We start from the raw sequence: 19,414 nt of genomic DNA on the forward strand, positions 1-19,414 counted from the left end.
GAGCAGCCACACTCAAGGGAGAAGCCGCGAGGTGGGGCCGCCTAACCCCGCCTGGCGCCCGCAGGGGGCGGCTGCAAGCCGGTGATCGCCTCCGGCCAGCCAGGATCCTCCCCTTTTGGAGAGGAGAGCGCCTCGCTTTTCTAAACGATTACAGCTTTAACGCTTGAGCAGGAAACATAAAAGAGCCAAAGAGAGACTGAAAACTTAATGTGGACTTAGGTTAAGTTTGGGTCCAGAGACCTCTGCCGTCCTTTCTGTTGTCGTTTGGAGTCAGGCTTAGCTCCCGTCCTGACGGTTGTCTGAGATTTGATGGGGAAAACAAGCCATTTAACTGCCAACCCAGAAAACCCCTCCAAGTCGGAAAGAAATAAAAGTTTTATTGTTGAGTAAGCAGTAAACCAGAATGTGAGAAACATCACAGGCCACCTGCAAAGAGACTGTAGAGACAGGGTGGGAAGTCATCTAGTGACATAGCCAAGAGGATACAACCGCTGCAAGAGTGTTCTTAAACTGTCGCTAGTTGGCCACACGAGGAGGACTCATTATCACACCTAATTCATCTTACATTTAAAATGTATTTTTATTAGTTCGTGTCGCAGTACATGCTTATGTTCCTTGTGTTGGGCTGGTGCGTGCACTTAATACCTCTTCATTCCTTTTCATCCCCTTCCCTTTCTGCATCCCCTATCTCTTGGTCCCCTTCCCATTTGAGAAAAGTGTATCTCCCTATTTCCTAGGGTTTATGTTTTATTTTGCTCTTTATTTAAAGTTTGGGTTTCTCATGTAAGAGAGACCATGAGATACTTAGGCTTCTGTGTCTAATGTATTTCCCCTTAACATTATGGTCTCAAGGTGCATCCATTTTCCTACAGACAACTCAAGTTTGTCTTTCTTTATGGCAGAGTAGTGCTCCATTGTGTGTAAATCTCACATTTTCTTCATCCATTTATCTGCTGATGGACATATAGGCTGCTTCCAAGATTATTATGAATTATGCTGCTGTAAACATAAGTATTTCAAGTATCACTATAATATGATGTCTTTGACTCTTTTCTTTCTTTCTTTTCTTTTCTTTTTTTTTTTTTGTACTGGGGATTGAACTCGGGTCCTTGTGCTTGCAAGGCAGGCCACCGAACCGCTGAGCTAAATCCCCGGCCCTTCTTTAACTCTTTTAGGAAGATACCTGGAAGAGGGATAGCTGGGTCAAATGGAAATTCATCTTAAATTTACATTGTGACAATCTGTGTTAGCTAATTGCCTTTGTCCAGAGGAAAATAAACCTCATGTTCTTATGGCCAGAGAAAATTTTGCAACTTGGAGTGTAAAAGTGAAGCTCTTAACCAAATTAAATTAGATTCCTACTTCTGGTGTCTGGAGAATCCTAGATTTGCATTTCAAAATGATGACTCCAGGGGCTTGAGAAAGCATTCCCAGATTGTCAAAAGGCAAAAGCTTTTCCTTTTCTTTTCTTTCTTTTTTCTCTTTTTCTTTTTTTGGTATCAAGGATCTAACCTGGGACCTTGTGGAGCAGGTGGTGGAACCAGGTAAGAAACTTTTTAATAGACCTTTTTTTTTGTGCCGAAGATTGAACTTGGGCCCTTGTGAGGCAGGTGCTGGAACCACTGAGCTAAATCCCTGGCCCTAACAGACTTTTATCTTTTTTTTTTTTAGGTATCTTGTTTTATTTTATTTTATTTTCTCATTGAGTTTATTGGTACATTTTAGGTGTGCAATGCAGTTACATTCATCATTGGGATCTTGTACCATTACGTGACAGGTCTTGGTTCTCTTATCTTTTGTTTGTTTGTTTGTTTGTTTTTGGTACAAGGGATTGAACTCTGGACCTTGTGCTTGCAAGGTAGGCAGTGGAACCACTGAGCTAAATCCCTGGCCCCAAGGACTTATCTTAAAGGGCAAAAAAATAATTGGCAATTAAAATCTTTTTTTAATGAAGTGTAAATGCTCATATATACAGAATGGATGATTGACATTTGAGAGTTAGTACTTTGGAATCCATTCTAAAAGTAAGGTGGGGGAGAAATTCTCCAGTTTGAGTGTATTTTGATTGTTTACTTTTGTCTTGATTGCCTTACAAAACCACCAAATTCCAAGTTGTAGCTAGGCTCTTACCCAAATTAAGTTAGAGTCCTATCATGGCAGTTGCTTGAAAACCTATGAAGAGTCAAATACCAAGATTATTACAAACTCAGTCTCACAGCTTTTGGTTAGTTGGAGAATTTCAGACTTATTTTATAAAGATATTTCTTCACAGTAGAACTTGATCTTTGAGGCCCAAGTTTCTGTCTTTCTAAAATTCATAGAGAATCTTAGTCAAAGGTACCCGAACATTAAAGAAGTTGCAAAAAAACCCACCTCATTACTTGTTTTCATTATAAGGTATGAAGTTATCATCATATCATAAGGTATGAATTATTATCACATTATCATTTAATATTATCATATTAAAGCATTATGTCTATAGCTTTTATTTCATATTCCCTGGCATTTTGTTTTATCATATATGTGTATATATATAACATGAAATTATATTTTGAAAGATAAAGTTAAATGTCTTTCACATGTACCTATTACTTTGTATTTTTCTAAACCTAAGGATTACTAATTAGTGACATTTAAGGAAAAATACATTTTTGGTTGCACTTTGTAAATGTATTTAACAATCACATTCTGACTGTTATGGTTTCTATGAAGAATGTCCCCTCAAGGGCCTCCGAGGAAGGCTTTTGGAAGGTGACTGAACTATGGGGTTGCCACAACTGATTTGTTGTTATGAGCTGGGCCCTGGGCAGAGGTGGATCATGGAGGATGTGACCAGGAAGGTTATGTATCCCTCCCTGGCTCCTCCCTTTCTTCTCTGCTTCCTGGCTGTTGTGACAGGAACGGCTTTCCTGTGCCTAGATCCGTCTATCATGGGCTTTCTATGTTTGGGCCTACCAAACATAGAGTGAAATTTCTAAAATATTTATTAAAAATAAACCTCTCCTTTAAGTTACAGATATTGAGTATTTTGTCCTAGCAAGTAGAAAAGTGACTAAGGCAGATTTTGGTTTCAGGAATAGGGTTGGTGCTGTGAATGTACCTGACCACGTGGGTTAGAAGCCTTTGGATCTGGTTCATGGGAAGAATTTGGAAAGGTTTAGAGTTGTTGGATAGAGAAGCCCTAAAATGTTGTAACCAGAGCTTGATGGGAAACTCTGGTCAGAGCTCAGAAGATCAGAATAAAAAGAAAAATGGTAGAGGCCGGGCTTAAGAGATTTCAGTTGGGAACAAGAACTCCGTTGGCAGTTTGACTTGAGAGCAGGAGTGTTATGTGCTGGCAGAAAATTTTCCAACATTTTGCTCATGTGCTTAGACTTTGTGGAAAATTAAGATTAGAAGTGGTGGAGTAATTAATCCAATGGAGGGAAGTTCAAGACAATCCACTTTCAGGTTGTGACATGGGTATAGCTGTGGACTTTTAGCCAGTTCTTCATTGAGACTCAAGAGCAAACAGCAGAGCTGAGTGACTGTAAATGTTTTGAGTTTCATTAGAATGGATGCGCCTGTAAATTTGGGGCCAGTAAAATTTTGGCCCAGGACAGTTTGGTTGCTGAAAAGATGAACATTTTTAAAAAGCCAAGTATTTTGCATCAGGACAGTAAGAAGTATGCTTTGAGGACATCCTGGGAAACAGTAAGACCCCAATCCTCACCCTACAAAAGTGAAAGACTTTGCTTTGAGAAGAAAGCCCCAGGAAACCCAGCTCATTATGTACCAAATGGGAAGGAGTTCCCTGGAGCTCAACCACTCAGACACTCAGAAGAAGCCTCTGCAGCTATAATCAAGGAACTGGCAGCAGAACTTGGAGTCATCTACATGGTCCTGATTTTACAGACATACAAAATGCAAGAGTTGTGGGGTGAGGGAGGCTTTCACCCATTTTTCAGAAGAAGTCTTGGAAGGCCAGGTGGTTGCCCCTGAGAGGGCAATGTGTGAATCTGTCAGGGTGAAGCCAAAGGTGCAGTGGAGAACTCAGGAAGTTGGAGATGGCAAGAAGTTAAAATGTCAGCTGAAAAAAGCAGGCAGAGAACAAAGTCACCCTAAAAGAGAGTCCATGAAAACTGCAACAGGCTGTGTCATAGGGATGGGGTCACCATGTGGTTTCTATATTTAAGTCTGTCAAATATGAAATTTCTAACATGTGAGCCAAAATAAACCTTTCCTCCTTTAATTTGTATTAGATGTTTTGTCCCAGCAATAATGAAAGTGAGTAAGATACTGCCCTTATGTTATTACTAGACTACACACACACACACACACACACACACACACACGCGTTTATAACAAAAATGATGTCTTAGATACTTTGCTACTGTACTGTATTCTTATGGAATTAAATCTAGAAAAGGCTTTCATTCATATTATTTCATCACACGTGTGTAAACTATAAAGATTCATATTAATATGTACATTTCAGCGAAAACTTTAGCCCAGGTCTCAGAGCACCTCAGGTCATGTGCCCATCAGCCTGTGCCCTTCACAGTCCCTACCATGTGGGATGATGCTCCAACTTGGTCAATGTACCCTCAAATGGCAAACCTTCCTTTGATCCAGGTATATTTCATACACTAAGGTCTACAAAGAATTTAAAAATCATAATATTCATTTTTAAAATCATATTTAGGTTTACAACAAGACAGAAACAATAATGACAAACATCAGAGAGCCTTTGTGGACACGTGTGAGACTTCAGAAAAAAATGAAAGAACTGGTTGACATTAGCCCAGCTGGCAAGTGGACCTCGGCCCAGGACAGCATGAGCTTGGAGCAGGCAGCTCCTGGGCCACCACACTGAGGCCCTTCCCTTAGCCTGATGCTGGTGCCTGCTCAGATCATCAAAGGTCACCCCCTAGCTTGGCCCCTGTGTTGACCCAGCAAGGCTCCTGGGAGGCTAAAGGATGGAATTAAGAGTGGATTTTTCTCCAGCCATTCTTCACAGTGCTCAGCTCACTGCAGCGGCCATCATGGGCCTCGTGCAACCTGGCCACAGTTCATCTAAGCCTGTGACCCCCCCAAGCCTCCAGAGACCCTTAATTGGATGTGACACTTATGTGCATGTGCTAGTTCCCTGCTTCCTAACCAGGGGTGGAAAAAGGTCCTAGAACTCCTGTGCACAGCTCCCTTCCTCTTCCAGATGATTAGGCATAAGTGTCTGCACCTGCTGGCTGGAGGTTAGCTGTTTTAGAGACAATGGCTGCCCTTAAATGGTTCTTGGTATGCTTTGAAATAAGGAAACCCTATTGTTTGCTTTGCACAACCAGTCAGCATCCAACTCTGTAATGACACAGCACTCACGAACCTTTGTGAACTGGCCCATTCTTTAGAACCCAGTGTTACAGCTGCACCAAGTTGCACTTAAGGGTCTGTGGCTTTCAGTCTGCATACTTGCCCCTTTTTTCCATTATCAGGACTTCTTTTATCAGAAAGAATCTCTCTTTATGTAATTTCCCCACTACAGTTATATCTCTCCCTGCTTACATATGGTTAAAAGTCAAGACTTAAAACACTTCAAAGTGAGTTTTGAGGGTTGGCAAAGTTGACACAATGCTTCAACTTTCTCACCTCTCCAAAGGTGTCTTTGGGATGAAGTTCTAATCTTCCCCTTCAGCACTTAATCAGTCCCTTTTTCCCCCAAGTTATTGAGACTTTTAAGACCTGTGTTACCTAATGTTCAGGTCACCCAACAAGGGGCTGGGGTGTGTGCCTGTAGAATAGCACATAGACCAGGAGGGCGACTCCCAGCAGGATGGCCACGCCTCGTCTCCTGCCGGTCCAGTGGGACTTGGGCCACTCCCACAGCTTGGCCAGGAGCCTGACTCCGGGAGGCCGGTGCATGTGAGCCGACACCTTCTCAGTCACCCTTCGGAGCTGCTCCTCCAGGGGCGCCCCGCGCAGCGCGTGCACCAGGCCATAAACCTGGTTGGTGTAGTACGCGCTCCCGCGCTCCCGCACCAGGCCCTCAACCAGGCGCAGCAGCTCCTCCACCTGGGCCTCCCGCTCCTTGCCCGTGGCCCTGTTGTCCAAGGCGCAGACTCGACCCCCACACTCTGCCACCATCTTCCGCAGGGCCGGGTTCTCTGAATAGCGCAAGTAATCCTGCAGAGAGCCTCCGGCCAGGTCTTCCTTCCTGGTGAAGACGACTACAGTTTGAGCTATCACGTCCTTTCCGAACATCTCCTTCACCTTCCTCAGCGCCTCCTGGTCCTGGGCCGTGTAGCGGCCCAGCTGGGTCACCAGGAGCAGCGCGTGTGGCCCGGGGGCAGAAAGCAGGTAGCAGCGCCCTCTCTCTGTGTACGCAGGGTCTGTCCTGTGGACTTCGGAGCAGAAAATGTCTGGGGTGTCCACGATGTCCACGTGCCACCGGCCCCACTTCCGGCTGGCGGTGGCGCAGGCCCTGGTCACGGCTGTGGCTCCGAGCCTGGAGAGGAAGTGCCTGTGGCCCAGGATGCTGTTCCCTGTGGCACTCTTGCCGGTGCCAGTTCTGCCCACCAGGATGAGCCTCAGCTGAGGCTCCTGCAGGGACCCGGGCTCATCTTCGGAACCTGGGAGTGCAAAATGTTATAATCATACCGAATGTGGTCAGCAAGTACAGCGAGTGTTTAAATCAACAATATTTAAAGAGGGAAGGGAGGAGGGGGTGAAGGAAGGACAGGGATAAGGGGAAAAACTGAGAACCAAGACCTGTCATGTAAAGGTACAGATCCCAATGATGAATGTAACTGTACTGTATACCTAAAATGTACCAATAAACTCAATGAAGAAAAAAATAAATTAACAGTATTTATAACAGTGAAAGACATTGCCATGAATCTCCCCCGAAATCCTTCCCCTTGCTTCAGGCCCACCTATCCCATCTTTCTTGCCACTTTCTGAAGCATGTCTGGAAGGCTTCTTTCTTGAAGGTCTTTAGTTTCTCTGTGTGGCTGCCTGGATGTCCTGATTAGAGTCAAAACATCTACTTTTTGTGGTCATCTTGACTTTGGGGAGGAGGCAGAGGTCACACCCTGCCAGATCCAGTGAATAAGGCGGATGAGGACACATCGTAATGTTTTTTCCAATGAGCCTGCCTTTCTTTTGGATGTCACCAGGCAGCAGCATTTACTAAGTTTTTCATCACAGCTCATAGACACTCAGGGAAGAGGACTTCCAGAGCTGCTTCAGAAAGAATAAAAAATGATGGAATAAATGTATTCAAAGCAAGAGGAGCATTCTGAGGAGGATTTATGGTAATGTGTCTTTTACTATAATGAGTTTTTATTTTTGTTTTTTGAGACAGGGTCTCACTATGTAGTTGAGACTGACCTGGAACTCACTTTGTAGCCCACACTGGTCACTCTAACTCACAGCAATCCTCCTGCCTCGGCCTGCCAAGTGCTGGGATTACAGGTGTAATGAGTTTTTAAAATGTAAACGTTCACCATATACTGTAATCACACCTCATGCATCAATTTAAACAACTTCTCTTTGGGAGCTGAAGCTTTCTCATCTTCAGGACAAAAGAGAAGAATGAGATTTGAACTTTCCCTCTTTTAAACTAGATCTTCAGAGTGCTCCTTGGCTTTAAACTCTTTTAGGTGCCTCTGTCTGGCTCTTCTATTTGTCCCTGCTGCTGCTCCAACTACTGCTGAAGGTTTTAGAAGGTACATTCTATCATCTCTCGACATTGCTTCACCTGACATTGTCTGCCATCACCCCCTACACAGGCAGACCTGTTTCATACCTGACTGCCACGCTCTCCCAGATACCAGCCTCGGAGGAAAGTCCAGAAGGAAGGACAGTCCTTCTCCATGGCCAAAGGCTCACTGGAGTCCCGGCCAGTTGGCTAAATCATGGCCCACCACATGCTCCTTGTGCAACCTTGGGGAAGTGCTCAGTCTGCATTAAATCTCTTCTGCACAATGGGATTAACGCATGTTAATGCATGTGAGCATTAATGCAGGTGTTTATCACAGGGGAACTGCAGGGCAGGTGAGTTGAAAAAGAACATCTCACAGCTGGACAGGGTAGAGATCCAAAGAAAAACAGATCCCAGGCTCCTGCTGTTTCCTCCAGCCTTGATGCCCTGGGATTTCTCTGTGGTTCTGAGTGAGCCCCCCTCCCTTTCTTACCCTGGGGGAAGACGAATTGCAGCGATATGTTCTTACCATAGGCGTTTTCTTCATCCCTTGCCATCTTTCGACCTCCCATCTTCCCTGAAAGAGTCCCAAACATGATTTATTCTTTTTTTACGTGTTTATTCTTCCAAATGACTGTAACACCGACACTATATAAAGACCTGGTGATGTCAAAGTGCCCAGGTCTGGCTCCTGCCTGCAAGGGTCTGAACATGTAAGTGTACGCTTTGTGGGAAGGGCAGGTGGTTATCGAGAAGGCAGGTACATGATGTCAATTACAGGAAATTGTGCTAACATTTTTGAGAGATAATGTAAGTGTTTTCATAATTAGTTGAGGGGAACCTGGAACATGAGAGTTCAGGTGTATTGAGACTTGTCACATTGTAACCCACCCCAAGGTTAAATAGTTTATGGGACCACAGAAATGTCTTCTGCCCCTTGGAGCATGCAGCTTGGCCAACATCCTGACTTTGGGTTGTAATCACACCATGTGAACATTTTGTGAGCTTGGATTTGTTTTTTCAGGGACTTAAAATGCAAAAGAGTTATAACATTGATTTCACAATGAATGTCTTCAGATGTCAACATTTCCCTGTAATTTTAGCTCAGTGACAGAGCTGCAAACATTAGACTTTTTCTAGGGATTCAGCAGTTAGGTAAACTCTGAGAACTGTAAAATTTACTTGGCGACTTAGGGACCCATCTTAGGGTTTTTGGCCTGGAAAACAAGAAAAAATTATAACCATTTTTTGGAAACTATAGAACATGCCTATCTCTCAAGCTGATCTGGAAAGTATCTGCCTCTGCTCTTTTGAAGCCAGAGTGGCTGGCTTCACTAAACCTGCCTGTGTGAAACCTGTGTTCTGGAGGGACTGGAGCACTCCCTTCAACCACTGGTGATCCTGCTTCCAAATCTGAGGCTTTTCTAAGTGACGTGATGCCCAATTCTCACATTAACTGAAGCCCCTGCCATCAGATTTGCCTGATCCCAGAAGTTCCCGAGCACAGATGTACTGTGTCCTCTAAATCTGCTTCTCTAGACTCTGACGGCTAATCCCCACGAAGTCAGCTACTCCTCATAAGCAGACTTCAGGGTCTTTCCTATGTACTCTGTACTTTCTCCCCATGACTGTTCATCCTCTCCCACATTTCTGTCTCTGTTCTTATCTACACTTCCCCATCATTTCAAATTCTTCCTCTTTATGTCTCCCTCAGCTACTGCAGGCGATGTGTTCTCCCCTGTTGGTGACATACATGAAGAAAAGCAGAGTTTGGCTGAACAACTCTCTGGCCAAGGGACTTAGGGCACAGGTTTATCTAGTGTTCAACCTGAAGCTGTTCCTGTTTTGCAGTCACTCCCCAGCCACCTCCTCAAGGCTTCAGTAAAGTCCCCCCAAACTCCTGCAGCCTATACAAAGAGCAGAAATGAAGCAGTAGCCACAAGATGCAGAGCTGAGAACAAGAATACAGCTGGAGCACAAAGTTCTGTCAAAGATGGAAATGAGGAGGGGGTGGAGGGACCACTTGGGTCAGCTACAGAGTTTCCCACAGTTTATAAAAGGCACTGAAATGATTTTAAACAGTTTTAAAGAGAGAAGCCCAGCTGAAATCTGGTGTGATACAAGTTTCTTAATTAGGAGTATAAAGCAGATAGAATTTTAATTCTTAATAGTTTGAGACCTCATAATTCATCCAGTTCCTTGCCTCCCAAACTCACCATTTTCTAATTACTTAAGTGTTCTGTGGAAAATCACATTGCTTGGTCCCTTTTTCAGAGATTCAGAGTCAGTGACTGGGATGTTTCTGATACAGTTAGCCCACAACTCCGAGTCTGGAAATCAGTTGTTTTTCAAATGGCAGTGTACAGATGAGGCAATTGAGGCATCCCTCCAGATGGAGCAGGAGAAGCTTGAATTAGGGAGCAGACTTTAAGGGACATGGAGGGAAAGGGTTTGAAGACAAAGTTCCTAAGCTGAGATGTCACCTGAGGGCCCTGTACTGTGCACGGGGAGGAGGAGGGGAGAGTTCACTTGTACCCACACTTGTCACATAGGAATTTGCCTCAAGGTTAGATTGCTTATGCGAACACAGAAACATTTTGCCTTTGCAGATATGGGGAATGTTTCGTGTCTTTCAAACTATTTGTTGTTCCGGGAAGTGGGCCAAGAACACACTTCTCTTACTGTATTTAGGAAGTATAAGAAGAGGAAGGTCTTACTCCCTGACAAGGTTTGTGCTCAGGGAAGATGCTCCTAAAACTTCCTCTGAGCTCTCGCTATTTGAAACTCGGATGGGACATCTGTAAGATCTTAGAAACACAACCTTGACTGTCATGCATCCTGCTCACCCACAGGGCACTGCTAGAATGCAGGTGTCTGGGCAGCAGGCCCTCTTCAGGAATCACAGCTTTCTGGTCTCAGGGCGCCCACCCAGCTCCCAGCTCCCTGGCTCCCGCTCACCTTTCCTGGTGACAGGCTCTGAAGGGGCTCTGGAGGCCCTTACCTCCTGCTTTCCCTTCCGCTGTGAGTTCAGGAGGCTCTTTCCTCCAGTGTGCAGAGGAAGTCACTGAGCCTCAGAGGGCAGGAAGCTCAGGGAGGGCCCATGATGATGACTTAAAGAGACAGAATCATTTCCATCCCTTGTGCCTTTGCATTATTTCTGCAAAATCCACCTCCTGCTGTGTCTCAGGTGTGTGTGTGTTCCAGCTGGCTAGTAATATCAAAGCCTGGGAAGGGAAAGGCTTTGTAGACCCCTGAGAATTGACTTTATTTCTAGAGTTGATTACTGCTAATCCTCATTTGCATTTTGCTTTTTAGAGACTTCCCCCCCACTCTATAAAAAAGGAATAGAAAGACTCTTGTCCAAGAACAAAGAACATGATAACCATTCTCAGTGGCTGTCCACTGGCTAGACACTCATGTGGCTAGTGCCAGCCCAGGGTCCACTCAACCAGAAAAATCCAGAAGTAAAGTCTCATCATTCTCTGAAAATGGAAGGCTCTTGCATTGGTTATTGAAGAACCCAGAGCCAGAAGGTATGTCAAGGATGAACACATTTTCCTGCTTTTAAGACAATCTCAATTGGGCGTGGTGGCACACTCCTGTAATCCCAGCACTCAGGAGGCTGAGGCAGGAGGATCACTGTGAGTTCAAGACCAGCCTGGGCTACATAGTGAGTTCCAGGTCAGTCTCAACTACATAGTGAGTCCCTGTCTCAACAAACAAACAAACAAACAAACAAAAAAACAAACAAAAAATGAAAAAAATAACAGTCTTGTTAGGAGGCTTGTCTGTTCCTCTGGGTTGGTATCACCAATGCTAGTTATTCTGTTTTCTCTCAAGAGCGTCATGAAGCCACCAAAAGAGTCAGTCATTTAGCGGCAAGTCTACAAGACTGACTCAAGACCTGCTTAGAACATTGTGGGACCTATCACATAACCTAAGAAAAATGGGCACAAAAACTGAACAGACACTTTGTAAAGAATAAGTAAGAATAGCCTAGGAGTACATGTAAAGGAATCTGTCTTTAGTCATTAGAAAAATTGCAACTTAAATTAGAATGAGGTTAACACCAAGAATTCGGTAACCAAGCGAGCTGTTGTTTTCATTTTGTGTTTTAATTGCAGGAAAACTAATATTATTAATACTAATACCAGTTATTGCCAATTAATGAACTGACTTTTATAATCAGTGTAGATATACTTCCTTTAGTCCTATTTAATTAAAGGCTTGTATTTGAGGTGTAAATTATGAAAAACATTTTTAATGATGATTGAAATAATTTCATATTTCTTTTCCTTTTGACCTGCTCATAGTGTAAATTGTGTTTGCTAATGTAGATCATGTGTGTGTATAAAAGGCTGGTTTACAGGGCATGCAGACTATTGACATAGAGATAAAATGGAGATGAGGGAGGTTATTAGGGTGTCTTCTCAGGATTAACCCTTGAGTGGGAAGGGAATAACCTAGGATCGGGCAAAGAGAAGTTCAATTGAGAGGTAGTCATAACAAAATGTTGACTTCACAATGTTGGCACTGTAAAACTGAGTGGACCTTGGGGATGAAGGTGACTGGCCTGGATTTTGTAATCCCCATCGACAAGTTATTGGATGTAAACTTCCCCTGGGAAAGGCTCTGGACCTCAAAGCATTGCTTTTCAGAGGAAGCGAGTTTCTGGAGAGGGCTGACAGCTGCATGGTGAGGATGAACAGCTTTAAGATCTCCTGGCAGTGGGAGGGAGAGGCCTTCTTTGTGTACTGCTATCCTAGGTTTGGACCTCAAATACATTTCTCTGCTTCATCTTTGAGTTAAGTTTCTTCTTAAACTTCCTTCTGACATTGGCTCATGAACACAGAAGGAACATATTTCCCTTGCATCCTCTGTCAGTGGTGTGACCAAAAATTCCAGAGAATGTAGGACAGCACTGGGAGGTTGAGCTAAGGAACATGTTTTATTGAATGCTATGAAGTTTTCAACTGTGCATATTATTTCCAAGGTTCAAGGCTATTCTGGGAAATGGCTGAAGCCAAAATAATAGACCATCAGCATCTCGTGATCATGTTGAGATATATTTGACAATGGTTCTATGGTTTATTATAAAAAGTTTATAAGCAGTATTTATTTATTTATTTTTAGCAGTATTTATCTATAAAGCAATATTTACAAAACAGTGCAGGAGAAAATCTTATGATGATAGAAATGTTCAATATCTGCATGGCCCAGTTTGATAGCCAAAGGCCGCACGTGGCCATTGAGCACTTGCAACATGGCTGGTGTGTTGGAGAAGCTGAATTTTACATTTATTTCCTTTTAGTTCATATAATTATATATTGAATACATGCAGCTGGTGGTTACTATTTGGACAGTGTAGTGACAGAGTGTATATTTTTAATAAGATGATGTAAAACATTGGGTTTGTTGGCAGGGTGGGACACATAAGTAAAGATATGAAAAAACTGCAAGACAAAAAGGAAAAAGGTGCTAAACACCTGAAATTTCTGAACCTCAAATGGAACAGAGATGCAGATGAAAACAACAATGAGATTCCACCTCACCCCACAAAGAATGGCTGCTATCAAGAAATCACACAATAACAAATGTTGGTGCGGTTGTGGGGAGAAAGGAACCCCTCTCTATTGTTGGTGGGAATGCAGACTGGAGCAACCACTATGGAGATCAATATGGAGATACCTCACAGAACTGGGACTAGATGTTCCATTTGACCCAGCCATCCCTGTGCTGGGTATCTTTCCAAAATAATTAAAAGAATCATATCACAGTGATATATGCACACCTATGTTTATAGCCGCACAGTTTGTAATAGCTAAAACTTGGAAACAGCCCATTTGCCCATCAGTTGGAGACTGGATAAAGAAGATGTGGTTTTTCTATAAAATGTAATATTATTTAGCCATAAAGAATGAGAAACTAGATTCATTCATAGGAAAATGGATACATATTGAGGATATACTCCTAAGTGAAATAAATAAGTCACACATGTGTAAATACCGAATAGTTTCTCTGGTGTGAAATACTATAACAGTACATAAAATCCTAATGAGATAATTGAAAATGTGAAATAGGAAGAAAAGGGCTAAAGGTATAGGGAAAGTGGGAAGGGTAGGGGAAAGGTAATAAGGGAAAAGAAAAAAATATGAGAAAATGGAAACAAAGTGTTTGTGAATGGGGAAGGTAGGAGGGGGTGAAGGGTGGGCAGGGACAAGGGGAAAAAATGAGAAGCAAGACCTGTCATGTAAAGGTACAAGATCCCAATGATGAATGTAACTGTACTGTACTGTATACCTAAAATGTACCAATAAACCAACTAATAAACCAATAAATAAATGTACCAGGAAAAAAAAAAGTCTTAGCAGCCTCTTTTAGACTTTCTGTCCACTTAGGCAGTTTTGGACTCATCATTATATTTTGGTATAAATAAGAATTCAGAGGATGTTTCACCTCAAAGTGTCCCTTGCTGGCTGAACTCACACAATTTGAATATTTGCTCCAGCCAGATTACAAACAGTGCTATTCAAAATTTATTACTTGAAAGAATTTGTGATATAGTCAGTGTCCCTTGTCTAACAGCCTGGGGACCCTGATGGAACAGAAGCTGAAGAAGGAGGAAGGCTATGCAGTGGACGCTCTTTCACATTCTCTCTGCTCCTGCTGTCATAAGATGAACAGCTTTCCTCTGCCACACCCTCTGTCACAATAGCTCTGCCTTGACACAGTCCTAAAAGGAATGGATCCACCAGGCCATGGCTGAAAACCCCTGAAACTGTGAACCAAAAGAAAACTTTCCTCCTTTAAGTTATTGATGTCAGGTATTTTGTCCCAGTGACAGAAAACTAACATAGTCTATTTCATTAGTATACATGCCTATTTTTATGGCAATAGCATGTTGTTTTTGTTACAATGGCTGTATAGTTTTGTTTGTTTTTGCAGTACTGGGGATTGTACTCAGGACCTTGTACAAGCTAGTTGCATCTGAGTCACCCTCCCCCCGATTTTTTTTCTTTGGTACACCAGGATCGAACTCGGGTCCTTGCACTTGTGAGGCAGGAGGCAGGACCACTGAGCTAAATCCCCAGCCCTCCATCCTGAATTTTTTTGAGACAAGATCTTGCTAAATTCTCCAGGCTAGCCTTTGTCTTCCAAATAGCTGTGATTATAGGCCAGCATGTGCCACCATGCCTAGTTCTATATTATATTTTGAAATCAGATATTGTGAAGCTTCTAGCATTGTTCTTTTTATTCAGGATTGCTTTGGCTATTCGGTGTCTTTTGGGCCTCCATATGAATTTTAGAACTTTTTTCTAGTTCTGTGAAGAATGTATTGATGTTCTCTTGGGGCTTGCACTGAATCTGTAGATTACTTTTGGTAGAATGGCTATTTAAATAACTTTAATTCTCTCAGTCCATGAACATGGGAGGTTTTTCCATTTGTCTTCTACAATTTCTTTCTCAAATTTTCACTGTAATCTCCTTGGTCAGATTTATTCCTAGATATATTTTTAAAGCTTTTGTAAAATGGGATTTTCTGCTTTCTTTCTCAGTGACTTCATTATTGGTGTGTAGAAAAACTATGTTTTTGTATGTAAATTTTTGTACCCTGCTGCTTTGCTGAATTTGTCTATCAGTTGTAAGAGACTTTTAGTGAACCCATTAGGGTTTTTCTAAGTATTGAATTATATAATCTGAAAACAGGAATAATTTGACTTCTTCATTTCCCACTTACATCCATTTTATTTCTTTCTCTTGGCAGATTGCTCTGGCTAAAGTTTCCAGTACTATATCAGAATGGTCAGAGTGGACATCCTTCACTTGTTCCTGATTTTAGAAGAGGTGTTTTCAATTTTTCTTCACTTGGTATGATCTTGGCTATGGATTTGTCATATATAACCTGTATTATGCTGAAGTATAATCCTTCTAAGCCTAGTTTAGTGGGTTTTTTAATCATGAGGGGATCTTGAATTTTATCAAAGACTTGTTGAGCATTTATTGAAGTAGTTGTGTGATTTTTATCCTTAATTCTGCTTATGATCATCGATTTGGAGATGTTGAACCATCCTTGCCCGCCAATATGCTCTATCACAGAATGCAAAGTTTCCCCACAGATATTTATTCTGGGGAGATTTGCTCAGCGAACTCCCAGGACTGGGTGATACCAGGTGCTACAGTGCATCTGGGTCTCCAGTGCCCTTGTGAAGAACGTTTATGGGGGAGGGCAGTTACCTGCATGGGGGAGCCCCCTTGCAACCCACACCCATGGTTCTAGCCACATGCATTAGCATACCTGCCTGCTCAGCCCCTCAGCTGGTTACTGAGCAATTCATCTTAAAAGGGAAGCAAGTTAACTCAGTAGCAAGTTACTTCCTGCATAATTTTCTATGGCGTTATTTCAGTGGCACTTCTCGGGGCCTCAAGGTAGTCATTTACTAAGCCAGTATAGTCATGTTTGCTGTGATTCCTGGAGACAGGAAAATGATGTAGTAGTGACAGCACCATTATGCACTTGGAAGTGAGAGAATTTCTCTAGCACCAGACTGTTTTAGAGCTGCCCAAATAGCCATATTCAGACTGCCTTGTGCACTGTGCCGACTTCAGTGTCAGTTTTGCTTACTGAGTCTCTCTCTCTCTTTACCCCACCCTGACCATTCTGCAGCCTGATTGGTACTGAGATACTTCCACTCACTTTCTGCCCCACTCTTCAGAGCCTTTGGCTTTCTCTAAGCCTCTGTGCACTATGTTCTCACAGCCACCCACCTCAATAAGTAGCTGCTTTCTAGTTATTTTGAGTTCCAGCTCACTGAGAGTGGGAGTGATGGCTGCCTCTAATCTGCCATTTGTATTACAAGTTTAGTTTTAAACTAATGAATAAAAGTGTTAAATATCCCCGGTACCAAAAAGAGAAAGTGCTAAATAATTAGCTGATTGGGTTTTTTGTCTGATATTTTGTAGAAATTCTTCCTGCATTGTTATTAGAGGTGTTTAAGAGTATTTTAGGGATGCTTGGAGGAAATCACTGGAACGTTTGATAGCTTAGGAATACATTGCAGTTTTCCCTTGTAAAGTTATAAAATATAGATTCCTTCAATCTGGAAGACTGATATGTAGCTTTTTTGAGGAGGCCTTTAGTATATGATGTGGTAGAGTGGGAAGGTAGAAGCTTCAGTAGGCTATAAAGAAACTAAAGTGTGGATGAATCAGGTTTCTGTAGAGATCTCTGACTGTAATTCATGTGGCAAACACAAACATGTAAAGAGATGTTTAATTGCAATATGAACACATTTCGAACAGTGTTATTTTAGAAAATAGATGAGGTAATTCTACTGCAATGCATGTAATAAAATATTAAAATGCATAAAAGAAAAAAAAAAGATCTCTGAGTTGTCACATATAACCTACTTTCTTAGTTATTATGAACCAAACAACAAATAGAGATGACCAATAGAAACTTTAAACTCCTCTGATTTTACAACATTTTGCTTTTCGTTTTTTATTAATATATGTTTGTGATACATGATAATTGTATAATTATTGCCAATAATCAGATGAACTTAAGGAGCAAGGTCACTGGGAAGAGAGCGCTGTTTCTTGGGGAAGGAGTGAAGAAACCCATTCCAGCATCTGTAGGTGTCCCCTAAGACCCAGGAGCAGATGACAACCAAAGGCTCAGATGTGCCCATTGTCCAGCTGTTCCTGCTATCTGCAGCCATTTGAGCTGCTCCAGCTGACCTCATTCTTGGGGAGCAGAAGCCACTTGTCCCCTGTGGGATCTGCCCAAACTCCTGACACACAAAATCAGGAACATAATAAAACTGTTGCTTTATGCTACTGGTTTTGTAGTACAGTAATAGATAATCTGGTTCCCCAGATATATTCCTGAAAGGATAATTAGTGCATGTATTTGCAATTTTGATAGATATTACTGTACTGTCTACAATAAAGAATTTAACCAAATCAGTTTATCAGCATATTATTATTAGTTTCCCCATATCCTTGCTCATAATTTTATTATTGTCAGTCTGGTAGGTGAAAAAATGTTCATTGTGATTTTCATATGCATTATTCAATATGAGTATAATTTAATCATTTTTATGTTAAAGTACTATGTGTATTTCCTTATTGATATCTGTCTTATATATTTATTATGTTAGTCATTTTGACTAAATGATGTTAGTCATTTTTTATATTGAGTTGTAGAAGTTTTTATGGAGACAAAAATGATCATTACTTTTCTTAAATTCAAAAAATCTTGCCATTTCTTTCACTGTTAATTTTTGTGGAAGATACTGAGAATTAAATAATTACAGTGAAAGTAGGCCCCCTTACCTCCCTAATTTATGTAGCAATACATCAGTATTTCCTACTAAATGAGATCCACACTTTGAGGCTGAGGTGGAAATTTTTATTATAGTAAGAAAATAACAAATTATTAGATGTTGAAATTTTTCTGAATAGAACCTTTAGCCCTTTGAGGGTACCATACTATGAAAAGATAAGATTTTATCATTGTCACTTTTTCTTATCACTACTTCCTTTCCCAAGCAAGCATAGCACTGAAGAAAGACTTTATCATGGTCAGTGTTATTAAGGAGAACACCAGGGCACTTTGGGAAAGTATATGCGGTGGATTAACTAATGGTCAACTTGTAATGCCCAGCAGAACTAAATCAGATGGTTCTGGGTGTGGAAGACCCATCTGAGGATTGCTGCCAACAGCAAGCAAGGAGAACTGCTGTTGGTTTTCTTGCAGAAGCTTGCCATGGCTGCTTTTCCTGATGCTGTTCTCATCATTGGAGGAGCTATGTCCCATTGCTGTCACTGGGAATGGCTGCCGTTCTCATCAGGGGAGCCCTAATTTTTGCCTTGAGTGTCATTTCCTGACTCCAATAAAGATCCCTCAGCCTGATGGCACAAATCCTTCACCCCACCAGTGAAGGTTTTCTAGCTTCCACCCCTGGCCGCTGGGCCTTCACTGGTGCAGATCTTCCAAATGGACTTGCATGAGACATTGCCGTGGGCTCTAGACCTCTGGCTGGACTCATGGAGGACACTGCCTTGGACTCTAGGCCTTCAGCTGGACTTGTGTGAGACATTGCTGTGGGATCCAATGTGGGTCTCTAAAGTACAGACAGATCTATTGCACTTCTCTGCATTTGACTTTTGGGGTAAATAATATAAAATAATCCTACAAATTATGTGTCCTTTATTAATTATATTCCCTTGCAAAACCCTGACTACAACAGTATAAGAGGTATACTAAACTAATGGTGGGGGCAGTTGGAAAGGGCTTCTACAAAGAACACTGAGATGAAATTGAAGTGAATACAAATTAGGAAAAGGACTTAGAAGTGTTACCAGGAAGAAAAAACAGAGTATTTCAAGGCAAATGGCAGCAAAATGTTATCAGATAGCCAAAGGAAGCCAAGTATAGATAGACCCTAGAGTTAGTAAGTCACATTGTGTAGAAATGAGGCTGGTGAGTTAACTTTTGTTAAGTTTGGATCCTGAAAGTTTTCTTTAAGAATATGGAAAACTCACCCCAGCATTCAATTGGGTTATGTCATGGACACAGGTATGTAATTAGTGGCTGTGTAAGTTGTGGATTCAAAAGACCTCTCACTCATTGTGTTTTATATGAGCCGAATTCCATTTGATTTACTTGGGTCCTCTTCCACTTCTGGCTTCTCACCCATCCCACTCCTTAGTGCATGCAAACAAAGCAATTGCTCT

The 19,414-nt window shown here is 42.0% G+C and overlaps 1 protein-coding gene across 1 annotated transcript in view; it reads right to left on the minus strand.

Moving 5' to 3' along the window:
* The window catches only part of Gimap1 (GTPase, IMAP family member 1), a 19,020-nt gene extending 8,310 nt beyond the window's left edge, over window positions 1-10,710 (minus strand). Inside the window, exons 1-3 of the mRNA XM_010637586.2 lie at window positions 10,634-10,710; window positions 8,205-8,252; window positions 5,741-6,602 (exon numbers count right to left, since the gene is read on the minus strand). Coding sequence (XP_010635888.2) covers window positions 5,741-6,602; window positions 8,205-8,247 — 905 coding nt within the window. The 5' untranslated portion in view covers window positions 8,248-8,252; window positions 10,634-10,710. The remainder of the gene's footprint in view (window positions 1-5,740; window positions 6,603-8,204; window positions 8,253-10,633) is intronic.
* Between the last annotated feature and the right edge of the window lie 8,704 nt (window positions 10,711-19,414).

The sequence above is a fragment of the Fukomys damarensis genome, unplaced genomic scaffold (assembly GCF_012274545.1).
Source record: "Fukomys damarensis isolate Sample0158 unplaced genomic scaffold, DMR_v1.0_HiC HiC_scaffold_16, whole genome shotgun sequence".
Lineage (NCBI taxonomy): Eukaryota > Metazoa > Chordata > Mammalia > Rodentia > Bathyergidae > Fukomys > Fukomys damarensis.